The sequence below is a fragment of the Oncorhynchus masou genome, unplaced genomic scaffold, assembly GCF_036934945.1.
Source record: "Oncorhynchus masou masou isolate Uvic2021 unplaced genomic scaffold, UVic_Omas_1.1 unplaced_scaffold_2843, whole genome shotgun sequence".
Taxonomy (NCBI): domain Eukaryota; kingdom Metazoa; phylum Chordata; class Actinopteri; order Salmoniformes; family Salmonidae; genus Oncorhynchus; species Oncorhynchus masou.
In genome coordinates this window covers 10,001-37,735 of record NW_027009269.1, presented here as the reverse complement: position 1 = coordinate 37,735, position 27,735 = coordinate 10,001, and the positions used below count along the sequence as shown (strand labels likewise).

Here is a 27,735-nt window from a genome sequence, read left to right as displayed (position 1 = left end):
CAAGGACAGAGAGGTCACATGACTATTGTAATGGCTGGTGCATGTCCCCATCAAGGACAGAGAGGTCACATGACTGTTGTAATGGCTGGTGCATGTTCCCATCAAGGACAGAGAGGCCTAGTGCTAAATGCTATTAACCAGGAATGCCTTTTCACTTGTGCACTTTCTATTCCAACTCAAAACTCCCTACAGCTGCAGTGCTCCTTGCTTCGTGTTTAAGAGAATTACACATTTTCTAACATAAAATGAGGCCTCCCTGATAAATGTCTTACCCGCCCATTATCACCCCAAGGTCCAACGTGGTCCAACGTGGTCCAATGTGGTCCAACGTGGTCCAATGTGGTCCAACGTGGTCCAACGTGGTCCAACGTGGTCCAACGTGGTCCAACGTGGTCCAATGTGGTCCAACGTGTAGGAGATGAGACTGGGGGTGTATTTTCTGCTTCCTTGACAGGTCCGGGCCATGCAGTGACTAAGTTTAGACTAACAGGCTAACAATAGCTGTGACACCAGCAGCTGAGACGTGTGTGCACACACACACACACACACACAAAAACACACACACACACACAAACACACAAACACAAACAACAACAACAGCAGCTGAGCTGTATTTTAGTGTGTGAAGCGTAATGACTCACTTGTATTGGCATGTGATAACTTAAATAGCAATGAATAGCAATGAGAAGCAATGAGTTGCAAGTTCCTTGGTGTCCACATCACCAACCAACTGTCACGGTCCAAACACACCAAGACAGTCGTGAAGAGGGCACGACAAAACCTATTCCCCCTCAGGAGACTGAAAAGATTTGGCATGGGTCCTCAAATCCTCAATACGTTCTACAGCTGCACCATCGAGAGCATCCTGACCGGTTGCATCACCATAAGGCGCTACAGAGGAGGGTAGTGCTTACTGCCCAGTACATCCCTGGGGCCAAGCTTCCTGCCATTCAGGACCTCTATACCAGGCGGTGTCAGAGGAAGGGCCCTACAAATGGTCGAAGACTCCAGCCACCCCAGTCATAGACTGTTCTCTCTGCTACCGCACGGCAAGCGGTACCGGAGCGCCAAGTCTTGGAACAAAAGTCTCCTTAACAGCTTCGACCCCCCCAAGCCATAAGACTCCTGAACAATTAATCAAATGGCCACCGGACTATTTCTATTGACCCCCCCCCCCACCCTTTGTTTTTACACTGCTGCTACTCGTTGTTTATTGTCTATGTGTAGTCACTTTACCCCTACCTAAATGTACATATTACTTTGACTTACCTGTACCCCCGCACATGGACTCAGTACCGCTACCCCCTGAATTTAGCCCCGTTATTGTTATTTTATTGTGTTACTTTTTTTAAACTTAAAAAAAATAATAACTTTACTTAGTAATTATTTTATTTAACTCTATTTCTTAAACTGCATTGTTGGTTAAGGGCTTGTAAGGAAGAATTTCACAGTGAGTTCTTGACCTGTTCTATTCAACGCACGTGACAAATAAATTGTCATTTGATTTTTGACAGTAGTCTGATGGTATCTGTTTATCATTGTTTTTTAAAGTGGGTTAACTGCCTGTTCAGGGGGCAGAACTACATATTTGTACCTTGTCAGCTCAGGGGTTTGAACTTACAACCTTCCAGTTATTAGTCCAACGCTCTAACCACTAGGCTACCCTGCCACCCTATCAGAGGCCCAAAGCCACAGAATACATCCCAGTGGGGACTCAGTAGTCAGGGCCTCCTGATCTACCCTAAAGTCCATTACTGGATAATGTCTTCACTACCTTGTGCTGCTCTGGCCCACTGCCCTGCTACCTGACCAGGCATGCTGGCTTTCCCAGGTGTTGCCATGGGAAACATCATGGCTACACACACACACACACACACACACACACACACACACACACAGACACAGACACACACACACACACACACACACACACACACACACACACACACAGACACAGACACACACACACACACACACACACACACACACACACACACACACACACACACACACACACACACACACACACACACACACACACACACACACACACACACACACACACACACACACACACACACACACACACACACACACACACACACACACACACTAGATGGATCCTGTGTTCAGGTCAGCTCCAACACAACACCATGCAACCTGCTGTACTCCTGACATTATGTCCACTGAAACAGTAGTTTGGTGCCTTGGTGAGGCTTTCACCAGTAAAAATGGAGCTCAGTCGTTAACACATTGTGAAAACAGCAACATGGTCGGGTGTACAGGTCGACAGATGTACAGGGTAAATATCTGCGTCGACGAGGTGTAATCTATTTGTGGTCTGTGATAGAGATACGTAGGGTAACTAACGGTAACCAGAACGTCATCTTTCTGTGATAGAGATACGTAGGGTAACTAACGGTAACCAGAACGTCATCTTTCTAAGAGAGCCACAATACTAATATACCCCCCCACCTTCCTCTTCCCGCCTCCTCCCCCCCACCTTCCTCTTCCCCCCTCCTCCCCTCCACATTCCTCCTCCCCCCCTTCCTTCCTTCCCTCCCTTCCCTCCCCCCCTCCCCCTCCTTCCCGCCTCCCCCTCCTCCCCCTCCTCCCCTCCACATTCCTCCTCCCCCTTCCTTCCCTCCCCCCCCTTCCTTCCCTCCCTCCACCTCCCCCCCTCCTTCCTGCCTCCCCCTCCTTCCCACCTCCCCCCTACACCCCCACATGGTACACCCCCTCTGGCCAGACTCCACTCTGCTACTGGAAACTAGACCCTATGACAGCTGAGAGAGAGAGAGAGAGCGAGAGAGAGAGAGAGAGAGAGAGAGAGAGAGAGAGAGAGAGAGAGAGAGAAGGAGGGGGTGATTGAGGGAGTTGGAGGCTTGGAGTTATGGAGTGGGCGTTGTATGTCTACAAATAGCAGATCTCCTGTCCAACAGCCCCTCATTCAGTCATCAACCTCCAACAGCAACCCAGTTCCTCCAGCCAGACCCTTGGACAACGTCCACCATGAGCAAGTCCTTCTCCTCCCAGTCCGCCCAGTCAGCCTCTTCCTACCGCCGGACCTTCGGTTCTGGTATTGGATCCACCCCAGGCATGTCCTCCATGTTCTCCCACGGTGGACACGGCTCCTCTGGCTCGGCCCACATGTCCTCCAGAGTCTACGAGATGACCAAGAGCTCTGCCCGGCCCAGCTACTCCTCCGGCAGCATTCGTTCCTCCTCCGGCGGCGCGATGCGCTCGTACGCCGGCATGGGCGAGAAGCTGGACTTCAACCTGGCCGACGCCACGAACCGCGACTTCCTAGACACCAGGACCAATGAGAAGGCAGAGCTGCAGCACCTGAATGACCGGTTCGCCAGCTACATCGAGAAGGTCCGTTTCCTGGAGCAGCAGAACGCTACTCTGGTGGTGGAGATCGAGAGGTTGAGGGGTCACGAGCCGACCCGCGTGGCCGAGATGTACGAGGAGGAGATGAGAGAGCTGAGGCGTCAGGTGGACGGCATGTCCAATGACCGAGCCCGCATGGAGGTGGAGAGAGACAACCTGGCAGACGACCTGCAGAAACTCAAACTCAGGTGAGAGGTTAGGAGTCAGGGGTCAGACGGATTGCATGAGAAACCAGAGGTTATACACCATGCTGAAGACGAGAAGCTCGTCATATGTTGGAGGACAATGGAAGTAGATTTGACTCAAACCGCATGCGGTAGAAGTCTGTAAAAACACAAAGAGAATCACTGAAACTACCTCTGTAATAGACTCCTTAAAGTTATTAGCTTAGGAGTTTTGGACTGTCCGATTATGGGCCCCTAAGATATAAATACTGGACGTCTGTTGTTTATAAGGTTTATAGGTTTATAGGTCACTTGTCAATAAGTCACTTGGCTATAAGTCACCTGTCTATAAGTCACTTGTCAATAAGTCACCTGGCTGTAAGTCACCTGGCTATAAGTCACTTGGCTATAAGTCACCTGTCTATAAGTCACTTGTCAATAAGTCACCTGGCTATAAGTCACCTGGCTATAAGTCACCTGGCTGTAAGTCACCTGGCTATAAGTCACTTGTCAATAAGTCACCTGGCTGTAAGTCACCTGGCTATAAGTCACTTGTCAATAAGTCACCTGGCTGTAAGTCACCTGGCTATAAGTCACCTGGCTGTAAGTCACTTGGCTATAAGTCACCTGGCTATAAGTCACCTGGCTATAAGTCATCTGGCTATAAGTCACCTGGCTATAAGTCACCTGGCTGTAAGTCACCTGGCTATAAGTCACCTGGCTATAATCACCTGTCTATAAGTCACTTGGCTATAAGTCACCTGGCTATAAGTCACCTGGCTATAAGTCACCTGGCTGTAAGTCACCTGGCTATAAGTCACCTGGCTATAAGTCACTTGGCTATAAGTCACCTGGCTATAGGTCACCTGGCTATAATTCACCTGGCTATAAGTCACCTGGCTATAAGTCACCTGGCTATAAGTCACCTGGCTATAAGTCACCTGGCTGTAAGTCACTTGGCTATAAGTCACCAGTCTATAAGTCACCTGTCTATAAGTCACCTGGCTATAAGTCACCTGGCTATAAGTCACCTGGCTATAAGTCACCTGGCTATAATCACCTGTCTATAAGTCACTTGGCTATAAGTCACCTGGCTATAAGTCACCTGGCTATAAGTCACCTGGCTATAAGTCACCTGGCTATAAGTCACCTGTCTATAAGTCACCTGTCTATAAGTCACCTGGCTATAAGTCACCTGGCTATAAGTCACCTGTCTATAAGTCACCTGGCTATAAGTCACCTGGCTATAAGTCACCTGGCTATAAGTCACCTGGCTATAAGTCACCTGGCTGTAAGTCACCTGACTATAAGTCACCTGGCTATAAGTCACCTGTCTATAAGTCACCTGTCTATAAGTCACCTGGCTATAAGTCACCTGGCTATAAGTCACCTGGCTATAAGTCACCTGTCTATAAGTCACCTGGCTGTAAGTCACCTGGCTATAAGTCACCTGGCTGTAAGTCACCTGGCTATAAGTCACCTGGCTATAAGTCACCTGGCTGTAAGTCACCTGTTTTATTTCATGGTAACATATTTTAACAGACCACGCTGACATACTTTGTGCTTGTGCCTCCAACAGTGCCTGTGTTTTATATACACGTTCCACAGCCTGTAGGGAGACATCCCATTTTGTGGTGATACATTTTAGTCAATGCAACGGTTTGCAGAGCTGTTAATAGATGTTTTCTATTTAAAGCTATTGGATCAGCGGTGTGAAATCATCTCTGGCGTTTTTTTTGTATTGGATTGTCTCTCCGTTACTGCAACAGCTGGTAGAGTCTATCTCCTTCAAGGCCTCTGGGGGGAGGGGGGATGGGGGATGGGGGGGGACGGGAGGGGGGGTGCATGAAAGGATGCCGTGAAGAAGGGGGAATGAGGGGGGAAAGGGGGGGGATGGGGGAGGCAAAATACTGTGGAAGTGGAAGGAAAAGTGGAGAAGGTTGGGGGTGGAATACGCAGCTGCTGTGTAACACTGACCTCAGATCAGCTCGGGGTTGGTAGTCATAAAGAGTCTCAGAATAGGAATTCTGATCAGATCAGGTCTGTTCTGTACCCTGGTTTACCAGACCTGGTAGAGACTGATCTTAGATCAGGTATTAGAACACACTCCCTTGGCTGTGTGTGACCTCTGAAGGGGTATTATCGCCGATGGTAAAATCAAACGCATTGCACATGTAGCCGTCAATCTTTTCCTCTGTGATACCGCATACAAATAGCCTGGACTGCCAACCATTACACACACTAGACAAGACTCTATTCCTGTAGTCACAGAGAGAATGTGGTAGGGTCCAGACTCTATTCCTGTAGTCAGAGAGAGAGAGACTGTGGAAGGGTCCAGACTCTATTCCTGTAGTCAGAGAGAGAGAGACTGTGGAAGGGTCCAGACTCTATTCCTGTAGTCAGAGAGAGAGAGACTGTGGAAGGGTCCAGACCCTATTCCTGTAGTCAGAGAGAGAGACTGTGGAAGGGTCCAGACTCTATTCCTGTAGTCAGAGAGAGAGAGACTGTGGAAGGGTCCAGACTCTATTCCTGTAGTCAGAGAGAGAGAGAGACTGTGGAAGGGTCCAGACTCTATTCCTGTAGTCAGAGAGAGAGAGACTGTGGAAGGGTCCAGACTCTATTCCTGTAGTCAGAGAGAGAGAGACTGTGGAAGAGTCCAGACTCTATTCCTGTAGTCAGAGAGAGATAGAGACTGTGGAAGGGTCCAGACTCTATTCCTGTAGTCAGAGAGAGATAGAGACTGTGGAAGGGTCCAGACTCTATTCCTGTAGTCAGAGAGAGACTGTGGAAGGGTCCAGACTCTATTCCTGTAGTCAGAGAGAGAGAGACTGTGGAAGGGTCCAGACTCTATTCCTGTAGTCAGAGAGAGAGAGACTGTGGAAGGGTCCAGACTCTATTCCTGTAGTCAGAGAGAGACTGTGGAAGGGTCCAGACTCTATTCCTGTAGTCAGAGAGAGAGAGAGACTGTGGAAGGGTCCAGACTCTATTCCTGTAGTCAGAGAGAGAGAGAGAATGTGGAAGGGTCCAGACTCTATTCCTGTAGTCAGAGAGAGAGAGAGACTGTGGAAGGGTCCAGACTCTATTCCTCTAGTCAGAGAGAGAGAGACTGTGGAAGGGTCCAGACTCTATTCCTGTAGTCAGAGAGATAGAGACTGTGGAAGGGTCCAGACTCTATTCCTGTAGTCAGAGAGAGAGAGACTGTGGAAGGGTCCAGACTCTATTCCTGTAGTCAGAGAGAGAGACTGTGGAAGGGTCCAGACTCTATTCCTGTAGTCAGAGAGAGAGAGACTGTGGAAGGGTCCAGACTCTATTCCTGTAGTCAGAGAGAGAGAGACTGTGGAAGGGTCCAGACTCTATTCCTGTAGTCAGAGAGAGAGAGACTGTGGAAGGGTCCAGACTCTATTCCTGTAGTCAGAGAGAGAGAGAGACTGTGTAAGGGTCCAGACTCTATTCCTGTAGTCAGAGAGAGAGACTGTGGAAGGGTCCAGACTCTATTCCTGTAGTCAGAGAGAGAGAGACTGTGGAAGGGTCCAGACTCTATTCCTGTAGTCAGAGAGAGAGAGACTGTGGAAGGGTCCAGACTATTCCTGTAGTCAGAGAGAGAGACTGTGGAAGGGTCCAGACTCTATTCCTGTAGTCAGAGAGAGACTGTGGAAGGGTCCAGACTCTATTCCTGTAGTCATAGAGAGAGAGACTGTGGAAGGTTCCAGACTATATTCCTGTAGTCAGAGAGAGAGACTGTGGAAGGGTCCAGACTCTATTCCTGTAGTCAGAGAGAGAGACTGTGGAAGGGTCCAGACTCTATTCCTGTAGTCAGAGAGAGAGAGAGACTGTGGAAGGGTCCAGACTCTATTCCTGTAGTCAGAGAGAGAGACTGTGGAAGGGTCCAAACTCTATTCCTGTAGTCAGAGAGAGAGACTGTGGAAGGGTCCAGACTATTCCTGTAGTCAGAGAGAGAGACTGTGGAAGGGTCCAGACTCTATTCCTGTAGTCAGAGAGAGAGACTGTGGAAGGGTCCATACTCTATTCCTGTAGTCAGAGAGAGAGAGAGACTGTGGAAGGGTCCAGACTCTATTCTTGTAGTCAGAGAGAGAGAGAGACTGTGGAAGGGTCCAGACTCTATTCCTGTAGTCAGAGAGAGAGACTGTGGAAGGGTCCATACTCTATTCCTGTAGTCAGAGAGAGAGAGAGACTGTGGAAGGGTCCAGACTCTATTCTTGTAGTCAGAGAGAGAGAGAGACTGTGGAAGGGTCCAGACTCTATTCCTGTAGTCAGAGAGAGAGAGACTGTGGAAGTGTCCAGACTCTATTCCTGTAGTCAGAGAGAGAGAGACTGTGGATGGGTCCAGACTCTATTCCTGTAGTCAGAGAGAGAGAGACTGTGGAAGGGTCCAGACTATTCCTGTAGTCAGTGAGAGAGAGACTGTGGAAGGGTCCAGACTCTATTCCTGTAGTCAGAGAGAGAGACTGTGGAAGGGTCCAGACTCTATTCCTGTAGTCAGAGAGAGAGAGAATGTGGAAGGGTCCAGACTCTATTCCTGTAGTCAGAGAGAGAGAATAAGTTCCATCAGTGTAAAGTCTGCTGTTCCAACAGTGTAAAGTCTGCTGTTCCATCAGTGTAAAGTCTGCTGTTCCAACAGGCACAAACAGGGAGGAAAAGGGCTGCATTTGAATCTGTTCAAACTCAAATTCAACCTTTTCTTTAATCCCCCCTCCCTCCCTCCCTCCCTCCCTCCCTCCCTCCCTCCCTCCCTCCCTCCCTCCCTCCCTCCCTTCCTCCCTCCCTCCCTCCCTTCCTCCCTCCCTCCCTCCCTCCCTCCCTTCCTCCCTCCCTCCCTCCCTCCCTCCCTCCCTCCCCCTCCCTCCCTCCCTCCCTCCCTCCCTCCCTCCCTCCCTCCCTCCCTCCCTCCCTCCCTCCAGACTGCAGGAGGAGATCCACCAGAGGGAAGAGGCAGAGAACAACCTGTCTGCCTTCAGAGCTGTGAGTCACACTTCCCCTCTCCTTCTCTCTCTCTCTTTGTCTGTCTTCAGAACTTTCTCTCTTCCCAAATGATCAATGAAATACTTGCAGTCAGATGAGATCATTGATGCAAGTGTGATACCAACATGAACTGTCTGTCTGTCTGTCTGTCTGTCTGTCTGTCTGTCTGTCTGTCTGTCTCTCTCTCTCTCTCTCTCTCTCTCTCTCTCTGTCTGTCTGTCTCTCTCTCTATCTCTGTCTCTCTCTCTGTCTCTGTCTCTGTCTCTCTCTCTCTCTCTCTGTCTCTCTCTCTGTCTCTGTCTCTCTCTCTCTGTGTCAGTCTGTCGGCTCTCGTCTTGGGAAAGGCCTTATGCTGAAACATCAATACTAAACGTCAACTCTATCCCCTGTTCTTGTTCCGTTTCTCTAGGACGTGGACTCTGCCACTCTGGCCAGGCTGGACCTGGAGAGACGCATTGAGAGTCTACAGGAGGAGATCGCCTTCCTCAAGAAGATCCACGAAGAGGTTAGTGTGGTCCTGCATGGCCTTTTGAGACAATTCCTAACTCCTTTTCACACAACTGAGCCAAGCCATGCCAAACTGAACTGGGCTGGCCTGTTGAGGCTTCTGCCATAGTTGCTCAAACCATGCTACGAGGTTCATGTGAACAGAACATATCAAACCAGCACATTATGCTGTGGAAACAGGAGATAGGATCCTGGCCTATGGGCCATTCACTATGGGCCATTCACTATGGGCCATTCACTATGGGCCATTCCCTATGGGCCATTCACTATGGGCTATTCACTATGGGCCATTCACTATGGGCCATTCACTATGGGCCATTCCCTATGGGCCATTCACTATGGGCCATTCACTATGGGCCATTCCCTATGGGCCATTCACTATGGGCCATTCACTATGGGCCATTCCCTATGGGCCATTCACTATGGGCCATTCACTATGGGCTATTCACTATGGGCCATTCCCTATGGGCTATTCACTATGGGCCATTCCCTATGGGCCATTCACTATGGGCCATTCCCTATGGGCTATTCACTATGGGCCATTCCATATGGGCTATTCCCTATGGGCCATTCATTATGGGCCATTCCCTATGGGCCATTCCCTATGGGCTATTCACTATGGGCCATTCACTATGGGCTATTCCCTATGGGCCATTCACTATGGGCTATTCCCTATGGGCCATTCACTATGGGCTATTCACTATGGGCTATTCCCTATGGGCCATTCCCTATGGGCCATTCCCTAGGGGCAATTCCCTATGGGCCATTCCCTATGGGCCATTCCCTATGGGCCATTCCCTAGGGGCCATTCCCTAGGGGCAATTCCCTATGGGCCATTCCCTATGGGCCATTCCCTATAGGCCATTCCCTATGGGCCATTCACTATGGGCCATTCACTATGGGCCATTCCCTATGGGCCATTCACTATAGGCCATTCACTATGGGCCATTCACTATACCTTCACTATACCAACTAGCTACTGTACTCCCAGCTACTATACTCCCAGTGACTATACCTACTAGCTACTATACTCCCAGCTACTATACTCCCAGTGACTATACCTAAAAGCTACTATACTCCTGCATGGCCTTTTGAGACAATTCCTAACTCCTTTTCACACAACTGAGCCAAGCCATGCCAAACTGAACTGGGCTGGCCTGTTGAGGCTTCTGCCATAGTTGCTCAAACCATGCTACGAGGTTCATGTGAACAGAACATATCAAACCAGCACATTATGCTGTGGAAACAGGAGATAGGATCCTGGCCTATGGGCCATTCACTATGGGCCATTCACTATGGGCCATTCACTATGGGCCATTCCCTATGGGCCATTCACTATGGGCTATTCACTATGGGCCATTCACTATGGGCCATTCACTATGGGCCATTCCCTATGGGCCATTCACTATGGGCCATTCACTATGGGCCATTCCCTATGGGCCATTCACTATGGGCCATTCACTATGGGCCATTCCCTATGGGCCATTCACTATGGGCCATTCACTATGGGCTATTCACTATGGGCCATTCCCTATGGGCTATTCACTATGGGCCATTCCCTATGGGCCATTCACTATGGGCCATTCCCTATGGGCTATTCACTATGGGCCATTCCATATGGGCTATTCCCTATGGGCCATTCATTATGGGCCATTCCCTATGGGCCATTCCCTATGGGCTATTCACTATGGGCCATTCACTATGGGCTATTCCCTATGGGCCATTCACTATGGGCTATTCCCTATGGGCCATTCACTATGGGCTATTCACTATGGGCTATTCCCTATGGGCCATTCCCTATGGGCCATTCCCTAGGGGCAATTCCCTATGGGCCATTCCCTATGGGCCATTCCCTATGGGCCATTCCCTAGGGGCCATTCCCTAGGGGCAATTCCCTATGGGCCATTCCCTATGGGCCATTCCCTATAGGCCATTCCCTATGGGCCATTCACTATGGGCCATTCACTATGGGCCATTCCCTATGGGCCATTCACTATAGGCCATTCACTATGGGCCATTCACTATACCTTCACTATACCAACTAGCTACTGTACTCCCAGCTACTATACTCCCAGTGACTATACCTACTAGCTACTATACTCCCAGCTACTATACTCCCAGTGACTATACCTAAAAGCTACTATACTCCTGCATGGCCTTTTGAGACAATTCCTAACTCCTTTTCACACAACTGAGCCAAGCCATGCCAAACTGAACTGGGCTGGCCTGTTGAGGCTTCTGCCATAGTTGCTCAAACCATGCTACGAGGTTCATGTGAACAGAACATATCAAACCAGCACATTATGCTGTGGAAACAGGAGATAGGATCCTGGCCTATGGGCCATTCACTATGGGCCATTCACTATGGGCCATTCACTATGGGCTATTCACTATGGGCCATTCACTATGGGCCATTCCCTATGGGCCATTCACTATGGGCCATTCACTATGGGCCATTCCCTATGGGCCATTCACTATGGGCCATTCACTATGGGCCATTCCCTATGGGCCATTCACTATGGGCCATTCACTATGGGCTATTCACTATGGGCCATTCCCTATGGGCTATTCACTATGGGCCATTCCCTATGGGCTATTCACTATGGGCCATTCCCTATGGGCTATTCACTATGGGCCATTCCATATGGGCTATTCCCTATGGGCCATTCATTATGGGCCATTCCCTATGGGCCATTCCCTATGGGCTAATCACTATGGGCCATTCACTATGGGCTATTCCCTATGGGCCATTCACTATGGGCTATTCCCTATGGGCCATTCACTATGGGCTATTCACTATGGGCTATTCCCTATGGGCCATTCCCTATGGGCCATTCCCTAGGGGCAATTCCCTATGGGCCATTCCCTATGGGCCATTCCCTATGGGCCATTCCCTAGGGGCCATTCCTAGGGGCCATTCCCTATGGGCCATTCCCTATGGGCCATTCCCTATAGGCCATTCCCTATGGGCCATTCACTATGGGCCATTCACTATGGGCCATTCCCTATGGGCCATTCACTATAGGCCATTCACTATGGGCCATTCACTATACCTTCACTATACCAACTAGCTACTGTACTCCCAGCTACTATACTCCCAGTGACTATACCTACTAGCTACTATACTCCCAGCTACTATACTCCCAGTGACTATACCTAAAAGCTACTATACTCCAAGCTACTGTACTCCAAGTGACTATACCTACTAGCTACTATACTCCCAGTGACTATACCTACTAGCTACTATACTCCCAGTGACTATACCTACTAGCTACTATACTCCCAGCTACTGTACTCCCAGCTACTGTACCCCCAGTGACTATACCTACTAGCTACTATACTCCCAGCTACTGTACTCCCAGTGACTATACCTACTAGCTACTATACCCCCAGCTACTGTACTCCCAGCTACTGTACTCCCAGCTACTGTACTCCCAGCGACTATACCTACTAGCTACTATACTCCCAGCTACTGTACTCCCAGTGACTATACCTACTAGCTACTATACTCCCAGCTAATGTACTCCCAGTGACTATACCTACTAGCTACTATACTCCCAGCTACTGTACTCCCAGCTACTGTACTCCCAGCGACTATACCTACTAGCTACTATACTCCCAGCTACTGTACTCCCAGTGACTATACGTACTAGCTACTATACTCCCAGCTACTGTACTCCCAGCTACTGTACTCCCAGTGACTATACCTACTAGCTACTATACTCCCAGCTACTGTACCCCCAGTGACTATACCTACTAGCTACTATACTCCCAGCTACTGTACTCCCAGTGACTATACCTACTAGCTACTATAATCCCAGCTACTGTACTCCCAGCTACTGTACTCCCAGCTACTGTACTCCCAGCGACTATACCTACTAGCTACTATACTCCCAGCTACTGTACTCCCAGTGACTATACCTACTAGCTACTATACTCCCAGCTACTGTACTCCCAGTGACTATACCTACTAGCTACTATACTCCCAGCTACTGTACTCCCAGCTACTGTACTCCCAGCGACTATACCTACTAGCTACTATACTCCCAGCTACTGTACTCCCAGTGACTATACGTACTAGCTACTATACTCCCAGCTACTGTACTCCCAGCTACTGTACTCCCAGTGACTATACCTACTAGCTACTATACTCCCAGCTACTGTACACCCAGCTACTGTACTCCCAGTGACTATACCTACTAGCGACTATACTCCCAGCTACTGTACTCCCAGTGACTATACCTACTTGCTACTATACTCCCAGCTACTGTACTCCCAGCTACTGCACTCCCAGCTACTGTACTCCCAGGGACTATACCTACTAGCTACTATACTCCCAGCTACTATACTCCCAGCTATTGTACTCCCAGCTATTATAGTCCCAGCTACTATACTCCCAGTGACTATACCTAAAAGCTACTATACTCCTGCATGGCCTTTTGAGACAATTCCTAACTCCTTTTCACACAACTGAGCCAAGCCATGCCAAACTGAACTGGGCTGGCCTGTTGAGGCTTCTGCCATAGTTGCTCAAACCATGCTACGAGGTTCATGTGAACAGAACATATCAAACCAGCACATTATGCTGTGGAAACAGGAGATAGGATCCTGGCCTATGGGCCATTCACTATGGGCCATTCACTATGGGCCATTCACTATGGGCCATTCCCTATGGGCCATTCACTATGGGCTATTCACTATGGGCCATTCACTATGGGCCATTCACTATGGGCCATTCCCTATGGGCCATTCACTATGGGCCATTCACTATGGGCCATTCCCTATGGGCCATTCACTATGGGCCATTCACTATGGGCCATTCCCTATGGGCCATTCACTATGGGCCATTCACTATGGGCTATTCACTATGGGCCATTCCCTATGGGCTATTCACTATGGGCCATTCCCTATGGGCCATTCACTATGGGCCATTCCCTATGGGCTATTCACTATGGGCCATTCCATATGGGCTATTCCCTATGGGCCATTCATTATGGGCCATTCCCTATGGGCCATTCCCTATGGGCTATTCACTATGGGCCATTCACTATGGGCTATTCCCTATGGGCCATTCACTATGGGCTATTCCCTATGGGCCATTCACTATGGGCTATTCACTATGGGCTATTCCCTATGGGCCATTCCCTATGGGCCATTCCCTAGGGGCAATTCCCTATGGGCCATTCCCTATGGGCCATTCCCTATGGGCCATTCCCTAGGGGCCATTCCCTAGGGGCAATTCCCTATGGGCCATTCCCTATGGGCCATTCACTATGGGCCATTCCCTATGGGCCATTCACTATAGGCCATTCACTATGGGCCATTCACTATACCTTCACTATACCAACTAGCTACTGTACTCCCAGCTACTATACTCCCAGTGACTATACCTACTAGCTACTATACTCCCAGCTACTATACTCCCAGTGACTATACCTAAAAGCTACTATACTCCTGCATGGCCTTTTGAGACAATTCCTAACTCCTTTTCACACAACTGAGCCAAGCCATGCCAAACTGAACTGGGCTGGCCTGTTGAGGCTTCTGCCATAGTTGCTCAAACCATGCTACGAGGTTCATGTGAACAGAACATATCAAACCAGCACATTATGCTGTGGAAACAGGAGATAGGATCCTGGCCTATGGGCCATTCACTATGGGCCATTCACTATGGGCCATTCACTATGGGCCATTCCCTATGGGCCATTCACTATGGGCTATTCACTATGGGCCATTCACTATGGGCCATTCCCTATGGGCCATTCACTATGGGCCATTCCCTATGGGCTATTCACTATGGGCCATTCCATATGGGCTATTCCCTATGGGCCATTCATTATGGGCCATTCCCTATGGGCCATTCCCTATGGGCTATTCACTATGGGCCATTCACTATGGGCTATTCCCTATGGGCCATTCACTATGGGCTATTCCCTATGGGCCATTCACTATGGGCTATTCACTATGGGCTATTCCCTATGGGCCATTCCCTATGGGCCATTCCCTAGGGGCAATTCCCTATGGGCCATTCCCTATGGGCCATTCCCTATGGGCCATTCCCTAGGGGCCATTCCCTAGGGGCAATTCCCTATGGGCCATTCCCTATGGGCCATTCCCTATAGGCCATTCCCTATGGGCCATTCACTATGGGCCATTCACTATGGGCCATTCCCTATGGGCCATTCACTATAGGCCATTCACTATGGGCCATTCACTATACCTTCACTATACCAACTAGCTACTGTACTCCCAGCTACTATACTCCCAGTGACTATACCTACTAGCTACTATACTCCCAGCTACTATACTCCCAGTGACTATACCTAAAAGCTACTATACTCCTGCATGGCCTTTTGAGACAATTCCTAACTCCTTTTCACACAACTGAGCCAAGCCATGCCAAACTGAACTGGGCTGGCCTGTTGAGGCTTCTGCCATAGTTGCTCAAACCATGCTACGAGGTTCATGTGAACAGAACATATCAAACCAGCACATTATGCTGTGGAAACAGGAGATAGGATCCTGGCCTATGGGCCATTCACTATGGGCCATTCACTATGGGCCATTCACTATGGGCTATTCACTATGGGCCATTCACTATGGGCCATTCCCTATGGGCCATTCACTATGGGCCATTCACTATGGGCCATTCCCTATGGGCCATTCACTATGGGCCATTCACTATGGGCCATTCCCTATGGGCCATTCACTATGGGCCATTCACTATGGGCTATTCACTATGGGCCATTCCCTATGGGCTATTCACTATGGGCCATTCCCTATGGGCTATTCACTATGGGCCATTCCCTATGGGCTATTCACTATGGGCCATTCCATATGGGCTATTCCCTATGGGCCATTCATTATGGGCCATTCCCTATGGGCCATTCCCTATGGGCTAATCACTATGGGCCATTCACTATGGGCTATTCCGTATGGGTCATTCACTATGGGCTATTCCCTATGGGCCATTCACTATGGGCTATTCACTATGGGCTATTCCCTATGGGCCATTCCCTATGGGCCATTCCCTAGGGGCAATTCCCTATGGGCCATTCCCTATGGGCCATTCCCTATGGGCCATTCCCTAGGGGCCATTCCCTAGGGGCCATTCCCTATGGGCCATTCCCTATGGGCCATTCCCTATAGGCCATTCCCTATGGGCCATTCACTATGGGCCATTCACTATGGGCCATTCCCTATGGGCCATTCACTATAGGCCATTCACTATGGGCCATTCACTATACCTTCACTATACCAACTAGCTACTGTACTCCCAGCTACTATACTCCCAGTGACTATACCTACTAGCTACTATACTCCCAGCTACTATACTCCCAGTGACTATACCTAAAAGCTACTATACTCCAAGCTACTGTACTCCCAGTGACTATACCTACTAGCTACTATACTCCCAGTGACTATACCTACTAGCTACTATACTCCCAGTGACTATACCTACTAGCTACTATACTCCCAGCTACTGTACTCCCAGCTACTGTACCCCCAGTGACTATACCTACTAGCTACTATACTCCCAGCTACTGTACTCCCAGTGACTATACCTACTAGCTACTATACCCCCAGCTACTGTACTCCCAGCTACTGTACTCCCAGCTACTGTACTCCCAGCGACTATACCTACTAGCTACTATACTCCCAGCTACTGTACTCCCAGTGACTATACCTACTAGCTACTATACTCCCAGCTACTGTACTCCCAGTGACTATACCTACTAGCTACTATACTCCCAGCTACTGTACTCCCAGCTACTGTACTCCCAGCGACTATACCTACTAGCTACTATACTCCCAGCTACTGTACTCCCAGTGACTATACGTACTAGCTACTATACTCCCAGCTACTGTACTCCCAGCTACTGTACTCCCAGTGACTATACCTACTAGCTACTATACTCCCAGCTACTGTACCCCCAGTGACTATACCTACTAGCTACTATACTCCCAGCTACTGTACTCCCAGTGACTATACCTACTAGCTACTATAATCCCAGCTACTGTACTCCCAGCTACTGTACTCCCAGCTACTGTACTCCCAGCGACTATACCTACTAGCTACTATACTCCCAGCTACTGTACTCCCAGTGACTATACCTACTAGCTACTATACTCCCAGCTACTGTACTCCCAGTGACTATACCTACTAGCTACTATACTCCCAGCTACTGTACTCCCAGCTACTGTACTCCCAGCGACTATACCTACTAGCTACTATACTCCCAGCTACTGTACTCCCAGTGACTATACGTACTAGCTACTATACTCCCAGCTACTGTACTCCCAGCTACTGTACTCCCAGTGACTATACCTACTAGCTACTATACTCCCAGCTACTGTACACCCAGCTACTGTACTCCCAGTGACTATACCTACTAGCGACTATACTCCCAGCTACTGTACTCCCAGTGACTATACCTACTTGCTACTATACTCCCAGCTACTGTACTCCCAGCTACTGCACTCCCAGCTACTGTACTCCCAGGGACTATACCTACTAGCTACTATACTCCCAGCTACTATACTCCCAGCTATTGTACTCCCAGCTATTATAGTCCCAGCTACTATACTCCCAGTGACTATACCTAAAAGCTACTATACTCCTGCATGGCCTTTTGAGACAATTCCTAACTCCTTTTCACACAACTGAGCCAAGCCATGCCAAACTGAACTGGGCTGGCCTGTTGAGGCTTCTGCCATAGTTGCTCAAACCATGCTACGAGGTTCATGTGAACAGAACATATCAAACCAGCACATTATGCTGTGGAAACAGGAGATAGGATCCTGGCCTATGGGCCATTCACTATGGGCCATTCACTATGGGCCATTCACTATGGGCTATTCACTATGGGCCATTCACTATGGGCCATTCACTATGGGCCATTCCCTATGGGCCATTCACTATGGGCCATTCACTATGGGCCATTCCCTATGGGCCATTCACTATGGGCCATTCACTATGGGCCATTCCCTATGGGCCATTCACTATGGGCCATTCACTATGGGCTATTCACTATGGGCCATTCCCTATGGGCTATTCACTATGGGCCATTCCCTATGGGCTATTCACTATGGGCCATTCCCTATGGGCTATTCACTATGGGCCATTCCATATGGGCTATTCCCTATGGGCCATTCATTATGGGCCATTCCCTATGGGCCATTCCCTATGGGCTATTCACTATGGGCCATTCACTATGGGCTATTCCCTATGGGCCATTCACTATGGGCTATTCCCTATGGGCCATTCACTATGGGCTATTCACTATGGGCTATTCCCTATGGGCCATTCCCTATGGGCCATTCCCTAGGGGCAATTCCCTATGGGCCATTCCCTATGGGCCATTCCCTATGGGCCATTCCCTAGGGGCCATTCCCTAGGGGCAATTCCCTATGGGCCATTCCCTATGGGCCATTCCCTATAGGCCATTCCCTATGGGCCATTCACTATGGGCCATTCACTATGGGCCATTCCCTATGGGCCATTCACTATAGGCCATTCACTATGGGCCATTCACTATACCTTCACTATACCAACTAGCTACTGTACTCCCAGCTACTATACTCCCAGTGACTATACCTACTAGCTACTATACTCCCAGCTACTATACTCCCAGTGACTATACCTAAAAGCTACTATACTCCAAGCTACTGTACTCCCAGTGACTATACCTACTAGCTACTATACTCCCAGTGACTATACCTACTAGCTACTATACTCCCAGTGACTATACCTACTAGCTACTATACTCCCAGCTACTGTACTCCCAGCTACTGTACCCCCAGTGACTATACCTACTAGCTACTATACTCCCAGCTACTGTACTCCCAGTGACTATACCTACTAGCTACTATACCCCCAGCTACTGTACTCCCAGCTACTGTACTCCCAGCTACTGTACTCCCAGCGACTATACCTACTAGCTACTATACTCCCAGCTACTGTACTCCCAGTGACTATACCTACTAGCTACTATACTCCCAGCTACTGTACTCCCAGTGACTATACCTACTAGCTACTGTACTCCCAGCTACTGTACTCCCAGCGACTATACCTACTAGCTACTATACTCCCAGCTACTGTACTCCCAGTGACTATACGTACTAGCTACTATACTCCCAGCTACTGTACTCCCAGCTACTGTACTCCCAGTGACTATACCTACTAGCTACTATACTCCCAGCTACTGTACCCCCAGTGACTATACCTACTAGCTACTATACTCCCAGCTACTGTACTCCCAGTGACTATACCTACTAGCTACTATAATCCCAGCTACTGTACTCCCAGCTACTGTACTCCCAGCTACTGTACTCCCAGCGACTATACCTACTAGCTACTATACTCCCAGCTACTGTACTCCCAGTGACTATACCTACTAGCTACTATACTCCCAGCTACTGTACTCCCAGTGACTATACCTACTAGCTACTATACTCCCAGCTACTGTACTCCCAGCTACTGTACTCCCAGTGACTATACCTACTAGCGACTATACTCCCAGCTACTGTACTCCCAGTGACTATACCTACTTGCTACTATACTCCCAGCTACTGTATTCCCAGCTACTGCACTCCCAGCTACTGTACTCCCAGGGACTATACCTACTAGCTACTATACTCCCAGCTACTATACTCCCAGCTATTGTACTCCCAGCTATTATAGTCCCAGCTACTATACTCCCAGTGACTATACGTAAAAGCTACTATACTCCTGCATGGCCTTTTGAGACAATTCCTAACTCCTTTTCACACAATTGAGCCAAGCCATGCCAAACTGAACTGGGCTGGCCTGTTGAGGCTTCTGCCATAGTTGCTCAAACCATGCTACGAGGTTCATGTGAACAGAACATATCAAACCAGCACATTATGCTGTGGAAACAGGAGATAGGATCCTGGCCTATGGGCCATTCACTATGGGCCATTCACTATGGGCCATTCACTATGGGCCATTCCTTATGGGCCATTCACTATGGGCTATTCACTATGGGCCATTCACTATGGGCCATTCACTATGGGCCATTCTCTATGGGCCATTCACTATGGGCCATTCACTATGGGCCATTCCCTATGGGCCATTCACTATGGGCCATTCACTATGGGCCATTCCCTATGGTCCATTCACTATGGGCCATTCACTATGGGCTATTCACTATGGGCCATTCCCTATGGGCTATTCACTATGGGCCATTACCTATGGGCTATTCACTATGGGCCATTCCCTATGGGCTATTCACTATGGGCCATTCCATATGGGTTATTCCCTATGGGCCATTCATTATGGGCCATTCCCTATGGGCCATTCCTTATGGGCTATTCACTATGGGCCATTCACTATGGGCTATTCCCTATGGGCCATTCACTATGGGCTATTCCCTATGGGCCATTCACTATGGGCTATTCCCTATGGGCTATTCACTATGGGCTATTCCCTATGGGCCATTCCCTATGGGCCATTCCCTAGGGGCAATTCCCTATGGGCCATTCCCTATGGGCCATTCCCTATGGGCTATTCACTATGGGCCATTCCCTAGGGGCAATTCCCTATGGGCCATTCCCTATGGGCCATTCCCTATGGGCCATTCCCTATGGGCCATTCACTATTGGCCATTCACTATGGGCCATTCCCTATGGGCCATTCACTATAGGCCATTCACTATGGGCCATTCACTATACCTTCACTATACCAACTAGCTACTGTACTCCCAGCTACTATACTCCCAGTGACTATACCTACTAGCTACTATACTCCCAGCTACTATACTCCCAGTGACTATACCTAAAAGCTACTATACTCCAAGCTACTGTACTCCCAGTGACTATACCTACTAGCTACTATACTCCCAGTGACTATACCTACTAGCTACTATACTCCCAGTGACTATACCTACTAGCTACTATACTCCCAGCTACTGTACTCCCAGCTACTGTACCCCCAGTGACTATACCTACTAGCTACTATACTCCCAGCTACTGTACTCCCAGTGACTATACCTACTAGCTACTATACTCCCAGCTACTGTACTCCCAGTTACTATACCTACTAGCTACTATACTCCCAGCTACTGTACTCCCAGCTACTGTACTCCCAGCGACTATACCTACTAGCTACTATACTCCCAGCTACTGTACTCCCGGTGACTATACCTACTAGCTACTATACTCCCAGCTACTGTACTCCCCGCTACTGTACTCCCAGTGACTATACCTACTAGCTACTATACTCCCAGCTACTGTACTCCCAGTGACTATACCTACTTGCTACTATACTCCCAGCTACTGTACTCCCAGCTACTGTACTCCCAGCTACTGTACTCACAGTGACTATACCTACTAGCTACTATACTCCCAGCTACTATACTCCCAGCTACTGTACTCCCAGCTATTATACTCCCAGCTACTATACTCCCAGTGACTATGCCTAAAAGCTACTATACTCCAAGCTACTGTACTCCCAGTGACTATACCTACTAGCTACTATACTCCCTGCTACTATACTCCCAGTGACTATACCTAAAAGCTACTATACTCCAAGCTACTGTACTCCCAGTGACTATACCTACTAGCTACTATACTCCCAGCTACTGTACTCCCAGCTATTATACTCCCAGCTACTATACTCCCAGTGACTATACCTAAAAGCTACTATACTCCCAGCTACTGTACTCCCAGTGACTATACCTACTAGCTACTATACTCCCAGCTACTGTACTCCCAGCTATTATACTCCCAGCTACTATACTCCCAGTGACTATACCTAAAAGCTACTATACTCCCAGCTACTGTACTCCCAGTGACTATACCTACTAGCTACTATACTCCCTGCTCCTATACTCTCAGCTACTATACTCCCAGCTACTGTACTCCCAGTGACTATACCTACTAGCTACTATACTCCCAGTGACTATACCTACTAGCTACTATACTCCCAGTGACTATACCTACTAGCTACTATACTCCCAGTTACTGTACTCCCAGCTACTGTACCCCCAGTGACTATACCTACTAGCTACTATACTCCCAGCTACTGTACTCCCAGTGACTATACCTACTAGCTACTATACTCCCAGCTACTGTACTCCCAGTGACTATACCTACTAGCTACTATACCCCCAGCTACTGTACTCCCAGCTACTGTACTCCCAGCTACTGTACTCCCAGTGACTATACCTACTAGCTACTATACTCCCAGCTACTGTACTCCCAGCTACTGTACTCCCAGTGACTATACCTACTAGCTACTATACTCCCAGCTACTGTACTCCCAGTAACTATACCTACTAGCTACTATACTCCCAGCTACTGTACTCCCAGCTACTGTACTCCCAGTGACTATACCTACTAGCTACTATACTCCCAGCTACTATACTCCCAGCTACTGTACTCCCAGCTATTATACTCCCAGCGACTATACCTACTAGCTACTATACTCCCAGCTACTATACTCCCAGCTACTGTACTCCCAGTGACTATACCTACTAGCTACTATACTCCCAGCTACTGTACTCCCAGTGACTATACCTACTAGCTACTATACTCCCAGCTACTGTACTCCCAGTGACTATACCTACTAGCTACTATACTCCCAGTTACTGTACTCCCAGCTACTGTACTCCCAGTGACTATACCTACTAGCTACTATACTCCCAGTGACTATACCTACTAGCTACTATACTCCCAGTGACTATACCTACTAGCTACTATACTCCCAGCTACTGTACTCCCAGCTACTGTACCCCCAGTGACTATACCTACTAGCTACTATACTCCCAGCTACTGTACTCCCAGTGACTATACCTACTAGCTACTATACTCCCAGCTACTGTACTCCCAGTTACTATACCTACTAGCTACTATACTCCCAGCTACTGTACTCCCAGCTACTGTACTCCCAGCGACTATACCTACTAGCTACTATACTCCCAGCTACTGTACTCCCGGTGACTATACCTACTAGCTACTATACTCCCAGCTACTGTACTCCCCGCTACTGTACTCCCAGTGACTATACCTACTAGCTACTATACTCCCAGCTACTGTACTCCCAGTGACTATACCTACTTGCTACTATACTCCCAGCTACTGTACTCCCAGCTACTGTACTCCCAGCTACTGTACTCACAGTGACTATACCTACTAGCTACTATACTCCCAGCTACTATACTCCCAGCTACTGTACTCCCAGCTATTATACTCCCAGCTACTATACTCCCAGTGACTATACCTAAAAGCTACTATACTCCAGCTACTGTACTCCCAGTGACTATACCTACTAGCTACTATACTCCCTGCTACTATACTCCCAGTGACTATACCTAAAAGCTACTATACTCCAAGCTACTGTACTCCCAGTGACTATACCTACTAGCTACTATACTCCCAGCTACTGTACTCCCAGCTATTATACTCCCAGCTACTATACTCCCAGTGACTATACCTAAAAGCTACTATACTCCCAGCTACTGTACTCCCAGTGACTATACCTACTAGCTACTATACTCCCAGCTACTGTACTCCCAGCTATTATACTCCCAGCTACTATACTCCCAGTGACTATACCTAAAAGCTACTATACTCCCAGCTACTGTACTCCCAGTGACTATACCTACTAGCTACTATACTCCCTGCTCCTATACTCTCAGCTACTATACTCCCAGCTACTGTACTCCCAGTGACTATACCTACTAGCTACTATACTCCCAGTGACTATACCTACTAGCTACTATACTCCCAGTGACTATACCTACTAGCTACTATACTCCCAGCTACTGTACTCCCAGCTACTGTACCCCCAGTGACTATACCTACTAGCTACTATACTCCCAGCTACTGTACTCCCAGTGACTATACCTACTAGCTACTATACTCCCAGCTACTGTACTCCCAGTGACTATACCTACTAGCTACTATACCCCCAGCTACTGTACTCCCAGCTACTGTACTCCCAGCTACTGTACTCCCAGTGACTATACCTACTAGCTACTATACTCCCAGCTACTGTACTCCCAGCTACTGTACTCCCAGTGACTATACCTACTAGCTACTATACTCCCAGCTACTGTACTCCCAGTAACTATACCTACTAGCTACTATACTCCCAGCTACTGTACTCCCAGCTACTGTACTCCCAGTGACTATACCTACTAGCTACTATACTCCCAGCTACTATACTCCCAGCTACTGTACTCCCAGCTATTATACTCCCAGCGACTATACCTACTAGCTACTATACTCCCAGCTACTATACTCCCAGCTACTGTACTCCCAGTGACTATACCTACTAGCTACTATACTCCCAGCTACTGTACTCCCAGTGACTATACCTACTAGCTACTATACTCCCAGCTACTGTACTCCCAGTGACTATACCTACTAGCTACTATACTCCCAGTTACTGTACTCCCAGCTACTGTACTCCCAGTGACTATACCTACTAGCTACTATACTCCCAGCTACTGTACTCCCAGCTAATATACTCTCAGATACTGTACTCCCAGCTACTGTACTCGCAGCTAACCATACATCTCCAACCATACATATCTAACCATACATCTCCAACCATACATCTGTCCTGACTTGGTTAAGTGTCAGCTGGGCCTGTGACATCGAGGGCCCTGTGTAACATTGTTCAACAGATGCACAGCTAAAATTAAACCATGAGAAAGAGAGACTAGCAGCTGGGAAATATTTAGGGCTGAGAAAGAGATCATTGATCCTGTCTATGTGAGAGAGAGAGAGAGAGAGAGAGAGAGAGAGAGAGAGAGAGAGAGAAAGAGAGAGAGAGAGAGAGAGAGAGAGATACCATTGGTCCTGTCTGTGTGTCGTAGGAGCCAGGGTTTTGTCATGTATACTGAATGACTCAGGAACGTTAAGGAAAGAAGTAGCTCATTATGCTAAAGGATCATTAAAAAAGAAAAAGGCACAAAACGGTGTTACTTTATTAACGCAGCTATAAAAAAACGTGAAGTTTCAGGGTTCATCAGAACCTCTCTTCACAAAGGCTAGTAATCCAAATAAAATCCTGTTTTTACTACTACGAAAAACAACCACTGTAGCAGCGATTCTGATTCTTACATATAAAACCACTCTGATTCAACTCAAGTTGACCCCTATAACACCTAACCTCTGACCCCTGACCTTTATCCCCTGACCTAAAACCCCTGTCCTCTGACCTCGCAGGAGATCCATGAGCTGACGAGCCAGATGCAGGAGACCTCGGTGCAGGTCCAGATGGACATGTCCAAACCAGACCTGACCGCTGCCCTCAGGGACATCCGTATGCAGTACGAGGGCATCGCAGCCAAGAACATCTCCGAGGCAGAGGAATGGTACCAGTCCAAGGTGAACACCATCTATAACAGTATTATATAATATTGTACAGTACAGAGGAACCATCTATAACAGTAGTATATAATATGGTACAGTACAGAGGAACCATCTATAACAGTAGTATATAATATAATATGGTAATATTGCTCTCATCGGGATGGTTGAGATAAATTGGCTTAGGACAATTTCAATTTTTGTTATGTATTTTGTTTCAATTAATTTAATTCATTAAATTGAAATTGGAATTTAAATGAAATCGACTCCAACCCTGAACATGATAAAATCCCGACATTATCTGTGAGTGATTGCCAGTACTTGAAGCAGAGCATTGCTAGATGAGCTAAAGATGGATATTGATATGTGGACTGTGACAGTAGCTAAGCTAACTACAAAGGGCACCACTAGACAGTGACAGTAGCTAAGCTAACTACATCAGCACCACTAGACAGTGACAGTAGCTAAGCTAACTACATCAGCACCACTAGACAGTGACAGTAGCTAAGCTAACTACATCGGCACCACTAGACAGTGACAGTAGCTAAGCTAACTACATCAGCACCACTAGACAGTGACAGTAGCTAAGCTAACTACATCAGCACCACTACACAGTGACAGTAGCTAAGCTAACTACATCAGCACCACTACACAGTGACAGTAGCTAAGCTAACTACATCAGCACCACTACACAGTGACAGTAGCTAAGCTAACTACATCAGCACCACTACACAGTGACAGTAGCTAAGCTAACTACATCAGCACCACTAGACAGTGACAGTAGCTAAGCTAACTACATCAGCACCACTACACAGTGACAGTAGCTAAGCTAACTACATCAGCACCACTACACAGTGACAGTAGCTAAGCTAACTACATCAACACCACTACACAGTGACAGTAGCTAAGCTAACTACATCAGCACCACTACACAGTGACAGTAGCTAAGCTAACTACATTGGCACCAGTACACAGTGACAGTAGCTAAGCTAACTACATCAACACCACTACACAGTGACAGTAGCTAAGCTAACTACATCAGCACCACTAGACAGTGACAGTAGCTAAGCTAACTACATTGGCACCAGTACACAGTGACAGTAGCTAAGCTAACTACAGCAACACCACTACACAGTGACAGTAGCTAAGCTAGCTACATCAGCACCACTAGACAGTGACAATAGCTAAGCTAACTACATCAGCACCACTAGACAGTGACAGTAGCTAAGCTAACTACATCAGCACCACTAGACAGTGACAGTAGCTAAGCTAACTACATCAGCACCACTAGACAGTGACAGTAGCTAAGCTAACTACATCGGCACCACTAGACAGTGACAGTAGCTAAGCTAACTACATCGGCACCACTAGACAGTGACAGTAGCTAAGCTAACTACATCAGCACCACTAGACAGTGACAGTAGCTAAGCTAACTACATCGGCACCACTAGACAGTGACAGTAGCTTAGCTAACTACATTGGCACCAGTACACAGTGACAGTAGCTAAGCTAACTACATTGGCACCAGTACACAGTGACAGTAGCTAAGCTAACTACATCAGCACCACTAGACAGTGACAGTAGCTAAGCTAACTACATCAGCACCACTAGACAGTGACAGTAGCTAAGCTAACTACATCGGCACCACTAGACAGTGACAGTAGCTTAGCTAACTACATTGGCACCACTACACAGTGACAGTAGCTAAGCTAACTACATCAGCACCACTACACAGTGACAGTAGCTAAGCTAACTACATCAGCACCAGTAGACAGTGACAGTAGCTAAGCTAACTACATCAGCACCACTAGACAGTGACAGTAGCTTAGCTAACTACATTGGCACCACTACACAGTGACAGTAGCTAAGCTAACTACATTGGCACCAGTACACAGTGACAGTAGCTAAGCTAACTACATCAGCACCACTAGACAGTGACAGTAGCTAAGCTAACTACATTGGCACCAGTACACAGTGACAGTAGCTAAGCTAACTACATCAGCACCACTAGACAGTGACAGTAGCTAAGCTAACTACATCAGCACCACTAGACAGTGACAGTAGCTAAGCTAACTACATCGGCACCACTACACAGTGACAGTAGCTAAGCTAGCTACATCAGCACCACTAGACAGTGACAATAGCTAAGCTAACTACATCAGCACCACTAGACAGTGACAGTAGCTAAGCTAACTACATCAGCACCACTAGACAGTGACAGTAGCTAAGCTAACTACATCAGCACCACTAGACAGTGACAGTAGCTAAGCTAACTACATCGGCACCACTAGACAGTGACAGTAGCTAAGCTAACTACATCGGCACCACTAGACAGTGACAGTAGCTAAGC

The 27,735-nt window shown here is 48.0% G+C and overlaps 1 protein-coding gene across 1 annotated transcript in view; it reads left to right on the top strand.

Moving 5' to 3' along the window:
- Positions 1-2,949: 2,949 nt before the first annotated feature.
- Positions 2,950-27,735, top strand: part of LOC135533961 (desmin-like) — a 28,479-nt gene continuing 3,693 nt past the window's right edge. Inside the window, exons 1-4 of the mRNA XM_064961139.1 lie at positions 2,950-3,581; positions 8,477-8,537; positions 8,947-9,042; positions 25,242-25,403. Of these exons, the coding sequence (XP_064817211.1) occupies positions 3,013-3,581; positions 8,477-8,537; positions 8,947-9,042; positions 25,242-25,403 (888 nt within the window). The 5' untranslated portion in view covers positions 2,950-3,012. The remainder of the gene's footprint in view (positions 3,582-8,476; positions 8,538-8,946; positions 9,043-25,241; positions 25,404-27,735) is intronic.